Raw genomic sequence first — 7572 nt, forward strand, 5'->3', positions numbered from 1 at the left:
GAAAGATGCAATATAATACTGCCGTGCTAGAAAACGTTAGACTTCTGAATCCTATCTTCTAATATTAGAGCTAATATTATATAACATTAAATAGTATTCAATCTAACATTTGAACTTTTTAAATTATCATCTATTTCATTACTTTTGATCCTGCCTCACTTCTTCGTGAAAGGCTATCCCGCATTATTAATAAATAAACATTTATTTATGAAAGAAAACAATAAATTAAATATTACTTAAAATATCATTTTTAGAAAGTGAAATTTTATGCCAGAAAACGCTAGATAATATTAGCGGTAGCAAATTTTGTTCGCAAACTCTACATCTCGAATAACTTTATCAACTGTTGAATGATAACTTCTTCACGATTGTTTACAACATATTGTTTACGCCATATTGTTAGTGGTCGGCTGCTTATCAATCGTTTCAACTATTTAAGGTCTTTATAATTTAGTAATTTTGAATAAGCTTTATAAATATCGATGATAGCTGCATGAAATATTAAGGAAGCATCGTTAGGTAGTGTTTTTCCCTTAATTAAAAATCAGCTAGAAAAGTAATATAAAGCACGATGTGTTGGAGAGGATGATGTTGTAGAAACATTCAGTGTACTTAACCTCTTAATCAAAACTTTTAAGAATTAATTTAATGATCATATATCTAATAAAGTAAGTAAATATTATGAATTGTGATCATTATTGCCTATGAGTAGTTCGCGCGTATAGTTGATTTCTCTGTTAAAATGTATTGTCTTACTATAAATAACAAGTACTGTAATTAGTTCAGAATATGCTTGTAAAACAGTCATGTCAAAAATACTGCCAGCGATCGCAATGTGTTACAGAAAGAAGAATCATGTGTTTTAGAGCTTTTAGACTTTACTCGATTCCGCAACGGAAGTTTTAAAATGCGCGTACTACATTTATAAGTAATTTCATGGGCAGCTCGTGCCTAGACAAGCGCGAGAGATAGACAGTTAACGCCATTTCTTAGCAACAAGCGGAATCTTCCACACGCTTCGAGTCTAGACTAGAACCTTCCTTATCGATATGAAAGGAGTGCGTCGGAGCGACGTGAGTCAGTTGAGTCGAATCGAAGCTATACGGTCGGAGAAGGATTTTAGTTGTACTGCGAAGTAGTGATTGTGAAGGTATTGTGCATTTGATTCAGGGGCGGATCTACATAAGGGCTTTTTGGGCTGCAGCCCAGGGCCCCGTGGAAACAAAGGGCCCCAGTCCCCACTGAAAACAATAGGTGATATTTTGAATTAAAAAAAATATCTAATATTAAAAAAAATTATAAGGTTGGCATCCCTGAGATCAATCAACCCATGCATGTGCGCGTCTATTGAACGGAACGGGGAATTACCCGTCGCTTGTTTTTGGTCAGTGTATTTTTTCGCGTCTATTACGGCGGACTTCCGCAGCGCCGCTTAACGCCCGACGTAATTTTGTTTTTCCTAACTTCTGTTCTCATCGTCAATCACAAACTTGTTTAGTTTACTAATAACTGTCTTGACTACCATAAACCCTCTGAAAACTATATTGGTGTTCAGCAAGAGGGCGGTAATACCGAGACGGAAAGAAATTTAGAGAATATTAAGTTTGAGAAATATGTTGACGTGGGCTTGTGGCCAGAATTTCTAAATAATGATTTTATTAATAACATACTCTCACATAAAATGACTGACTTTTAAAATAAAGATCCGAAAAATATAAAAGAAATACAAAGAACAAAATTTCAAATACAAAGAACAAATTTTCAAATACGTATTTCATTAAGAAAATGAAAAATGGTCAATCACTGGAAAGAAAGATATTATTCAACCAGGGTTGGTACTGTTTATTGTTTGACTTGCAAACTTTTTCTAAAATCCCTTCTCAATACACAACCGGATTTTCTGATTGGAAACACATAGGAGCTTGTTTAGAAAATCATGAAAATTCTAATGAACATAAGAAATCAATGTTAGTGTGGTTGACACGTGAAGGCAACAAGTTAATTGTATCATTAACGGACTTCGTGAACAACATAAGGCACCAATCAGATCAGAAGCTAAAGGACTACGAAGAGAAAGTTTAAAAAATTAAGTACTAGTGTGGGAATAGACTACAATGACATAAACAAGAGACGCATTACTCCAAAATTTTCAGATAAATCTACAGATAAACTCTCAGTATACGGCACAGAAAAATTTAAAAGAGACACGCTAAACGTTGCGTTGGATAAGCTGATTATGGATTTAAACAAAAGGAGCCAAGTCTATGAGATGTATAGCAAGAAATTCCAATTTTTAATGGATTTGCAAGATAAAAATATGGAAAACATAGATCTGGAAAGTGTACGTAATATTGTTATCCATATGGCGTAGACGAGCATTTAGTGAATGAGTGCATTCAGTTAAAATCTTATTTACTTCAGTCTAAGCTAGAGTCTTACACCTCTTGCAGTCAAATTTTTATGCTAATTTATGAAAAGAAATTTGTTGACGTTTTCCCAAATTGCTGCACTATCTTAAAGATTTTTTTAACTTTTGCCAATCACTAGCTGTGAAGCTGAGCGCTCTTTCTCCAGGATGTCATATATAGAAAACAAATATAGGACAATGTCGAACCATCGACTAAATCATTTATCAGTTCTTTCCATAAATTGTGATTTAACGAAGGACTTACAATGTGATGAGCAAATAAAGAAATTTGCAGTACAAAAATGCAGAAAGGTTGCTTTATAATTTATATAACATAACTACACATAACCTGTCAATTTCTTTTGCAATAATGTTGTACAGTTGCTGTTTGTATAGACAAATAAAAATAAATAAAATTATTTTATAGTCCTATTTTTTTCTATATACTTATCTACATCACTATAGAAAACAGTTTTTTGACAAAATGGCTATTTGGGCCCCAAAGTAGTTTCAGCCCAGGGCCCCACAAATTCACGATCCGCCCATGATTTGATTGCATCGTGCGCGTGCGATATCCATAACTGTTGTGTCGAGTTCCATAATTGTTACGATTTTGGCATAATGGCCCAATAACGTAAAGTTGATAGTGAGTGCAGAGTTTATCAGTCTAAATGGGAAATTGCATATTTTTTCATAAAATGGAAAGATAAACCACTGTGTTTGATTTGCAATCAATCAGTTGCTGTTTGTAAGGAGTTTAACTTGAGGAGACACTATGATACGAACCATAAATCAAAATTCGATTGTTACACTGAAAAAATAAGAATGAACACATTGTCATCTTTAAAATCTAAACTTCAAGGTCAACAATCGATGTTTACTAAAGCTAATACTGAGAGCGAAGATGCTCTGAAATCAAGTTTTATTATTGCATTAGAAATCGCGAAGAGATCAAAACCTTTCACTGATGGTGATTTTATTAAAGACTGTATGCTGAAAGTTGCCGATGTTTCATTTCCATTTCAAAAGTTAATAATTCAAAATATTTCGCTGTCAAGAAACACTGTTGCTTCAAGAATAAAGGATTTTTCTCAAAATTTGGTTCTTCAACTGAAGGAGAAAATTAAGGAATTTACAAACTTTTCACTGGCTGTTGACGAGAGCACTGAGACTGTCGATACAGCTCAACTTGCTGTTTTTATACGTATTAACAGTAACTTTGAAATAACTAAAGAACTATTAAAGTGTGTTCCATTGACAGGTACTACAACAGCAAATGATATTTATTCTGCAATTGAGCATTTGATAGCAGAATATGAATTCGACTGGAATATACTTAGCAGCACAACTACGGATGGCGCTCCTGCCATGGCTGGCAAACATTCGGGCGTTGTAACTAAATTAAAACAGAAAACTTCAGGAAATTTTGTGGGATTTCACTGTATAATTCATCAGGAATCATTGGCATCCAAACATTTAAAATTAGACCATGTCATGCAACAAATAATTGAAATAGTAAATTTTAGAAGGAGCAGAGGACTAAATCACCGACAGTTCAGGCAGTTTTTACAAGATTTGGACGAAACTTTTTCTGATGTCCCTTATTTCACCGAAGTTGGTTGGCTCAGTCGAGAAGTAATTTTAGAACGATTTTTTGCATTACGTGACCCTATTCAAGCTTTTATGTTAGAAAAAGGCAACCCAATTGATTATTACAATGACTGGTGGATTGATTGTGCCTTTTTTGGTAGATATGAATAAACACTTGACTGATCTGAATGTAAAGTTACAGGGTAAAAATTTGATTGTCACTCAAATGCTTGGCGAAGAAAGAGCACGGGGTGAGCTCAAATGATCAGAAAGTCGGGTCCCCAATCGTGGTTACCGGGAGAAAAGTGTTGAATCAAGCAGACTCCTCAATTCTGCCTTTAACATGCAAAGTCTATGGCGGGCTTGTCATACTTTGAATCGAATTTTCTTGTTTAAGAATCGGAGTGATCAATTAAAAAAAAATACTAATAATTTTTTCAATCTTTCCTATCCACGAAAATGTAGGTAAAATTTTTTTTTTATCTTTATTACTTTTTGTAATATTGCCTTTGAAACTCAAGTCACTTTCTACCTTTGAGTAAGGGAGGAAGGCAACTTCCACCCCCAAGTTCATTCTCCAAGAGTCTAATCTTCTCCGTAGGTGGTCTTGCTTTCTTCCTGTTCAACTCTTTTTGAAAATCTTTTTCTTTCTCTGTCCTTTTGAAGAACTGGTATGAGGGCGTTTTAAAAACCGATAGCTTACTTTTTATTTATAAGCTTGTAATTTATGATGAAAATTATATTCGCTGATAATTCGTTCATTTTATATACATTTTATTTATTTAGTAGTTATAATTTTCTTATTTTTATTAATTTTGAGAGTGGAATTTATTTTTTAAATACATTATTCCTGTTTTTTTTAACCCTTTTCCTTGTTTTTTAAAGCTATTTCAGAATTAAAAAAATTTAGCTTCTGAATAAAGTGAGATTAATTAAAATCGATACAATGACGTAAAGATCTTCCAATATACTATAAAGCATCACGAAACTGCAGTTTTCCTTTTTTTAAAAAAAAAAAAAAAAAAAAAAAAAAAAAAATAAAATATATATATATATATATATATATATATATATATATATATATATATATATATATATATATATATATATATATATATATATATATATATATATATATATATATATATATATATATATATATATATATATATATATATATATATATCGTACACTCATTTATAGGTTTAAAAAAACATTTGCATTAAAAAAATTTAAAAGGTTGCAATTTTTCCATTCCATAAATAGTTTTAATTACTCCAATAGCTGGGACAGTTTGTTTTTCCAGGGTAAGGGAAAAAAAAATAGCTAGTACACAAGACCACACATCATCCAAACATGAAAAAGCACTTATCCCTGTTTTTAGGGCTTTAATGTAAATACGCAGGAACGCTAAAGTATTATGAAATTTTTATTTAAAACAGTAAATGAAGAAAAATATGAAAATATACGCATGTATTGCATAATTCTTTAAAAAAAGGAAGTAAAAGAACATTAGTGGACATCATTAATATTCATGAGAGAAAAATACAAACGGAATCAAAATATAATTAATCGCTGCTTGGGAACGCAACACTGAAAATATTGTTTGATTGCCAGATGAAATAGAAAGAATGAGAAATGTGATTATTATAAACACCACGAAATTTCATCACGATAAATTAAAAAATGAAAATAAGTTGTAATACTTAGAGTTAAGCTTCTCTTTGTTACTTCAGACAATCAAACTGGTTTTGATGTTTTCAGACCTGATTCCTTAGTTGATTCACTAGATTTTGAAACTAGTAGTCTTTTTTTATTGCTTTAACATTAATCTGTAATTCCTAATTAATGAACTTTTTAAAACTTTTTTTCGCAATATTCTAAAAATATATATTAAGAGTAGTAATTATGCAATACCTTATGTATTTAATAACGAGAAATTTTTCGAATTCATATTAAAAGTGCGTAATGTAATTTTTATTCATAATTTTTCGCTCTTTTATATTGATAGAAAGAAGTATGTAATCAATGTGTTATTTTAATTTCTCTTCCCTGACCCTCCTTTGCCATTCATGGAGAATAGAAATTTCTGCACTAATAAACTTTAATTAGTGTAGTTATAGTTAATTAAAATATAAGAAAACTAACCAGCATTAGCATTATATGGAGGGGAAAAGCACGAAAACCTCCCAGGGTTAGCCAGCATACCATCTATATGAATATATCTCTTAGATAAACATAATTTTTTGTATTTGATAAAATTTTGTTAAGTAAACTTGTCTCAATCTGTTGTTATGTTGTAAGTTTTAATGAAAATCAATAAATGCCTTTTCTTTCAAAAATTTCGGTATCGTACTTTTTTATAAATTAATTTCGATTATTTTGATAAATATTTATATTAATTACAGTGAGCAGCTTCACAAATCTATATATTAAAATGTAACATAGAATTGTTTTATTTTGTCGTTTTTAATTGATCCATCGAAATGATCTATTAGAAAAATAAATTTAAACTGTCACTTCGGCTTATTAGTCGAAAATGTTATAATTTATTTTTACGACAGAAATGATGGTATTTTTTATGAACCCTCAAAACTGAAATGAAAAAGTTACATCAATTCTCTTATAATTTTACTTCTACGTTTAGAAAATTATAAAGCTTATCAAAGATAGTTTTTAAGGAACTTCTTAGAAATAAGTTATACTTTTGTAAGTTATTTATTTGTCCTTTTATTTACGGCATTTACACATAAAATGCGTTTATTACCCACTTTTACCATTATTCTTTGTTATTATTATTATGGTTATAAAAATTTTAAGTTAAAGGCTTAAAATTAAAAATGAAGTTCCTTTATTATATAAAGTAATTACAAGATATTACTTGATAAAAACTATTTGATAAAATATAAATACCGTTTAACAACCAAAAGCTGATAAATAAAATATATTCGCTTTTTAATAAATAAGTTATATTTTCCTTTATTCTTTTAAAATAAACTTCATATAAAACTGCTCTCTCAAAATATGCAGTTTAATAAATTTATACTAAATAACTGCTTTAGATCAATAGGGATTTTTTTTTTCTTGCATTATTGCTAAACAATATCTTTGGCGATAAGTTTTTAAAGTAACTATAATTAAGTAGAAATAAAGTAAGTAAAAATGATGAATATGAGTTTGAGGGTGAAGTTTTTAATGTATATGAGCTAAGTTATTAGAATAAGTTAAGTGATATAATCGGAAACTAGATCTGTCTTAATATGATTTAAAATTTTGTGATCATTAAATCGAATAATTTTTAATTTTATGTTTCAATTTGTGACAAATAACAAATATCCCCGGTGTTTATTTTTTAAGATCGAATCATAATTCCAATTCGGAGTTATTTATACAATAATAAATGTAGTTAGCAAAAGTAATAATTAAAATGAAGTTAGTTTCTAGTGAAGGTTAATTTAGTGCATTCAAATTGCGAAATTCAAATATTTAAGTCGAAATCGAATTTACACAGTAAGCAACCATATTTGCTTAAGCAATGGATTAAATGTCAACATAGTCTTTTAAAGTGGTAGAAT

General features: G+C 29.9%; 1 protein-coding gene across 1 annotated transcript; it reads left to right on the forward strand.

Annotated features, from left to right (window-relative positions):
* The first annotated feature begins 3232 nt into the window (after positions 1–3232).
* On the forward strand, positions 3233–4168 carry LOC139425052 (general transcription factor II-I repeat domain-containing protein 2A-like). The gene has a single exon (XM_071178051.2). The coding sequence runs from the start codon at positions 3233–3235 to the stop codon at positions 4166–4168; it is 936 nt and encodes a 311-aa protein (XP_071034152.2).
* The last annotated feature ends 3404 nt before the right edge of the window (positions 4169–7572 follow it).

Source organism: Parasteatoda tepidariorum, chromosome 2 (assembly GCF_982258835.1).
Source record: "Parasteatoda tepidariorum strain Cologne lab strain chromosome 2, Ptep-v5.0, whole genome shotgun sequence".
Taxonomy (NCBI): Eukaryota; Metazoa; Arthropoda; class Arachnida; order Araneae; family Theridiidae; genus Parasteatoda; species Parasteatoda tepidariorum.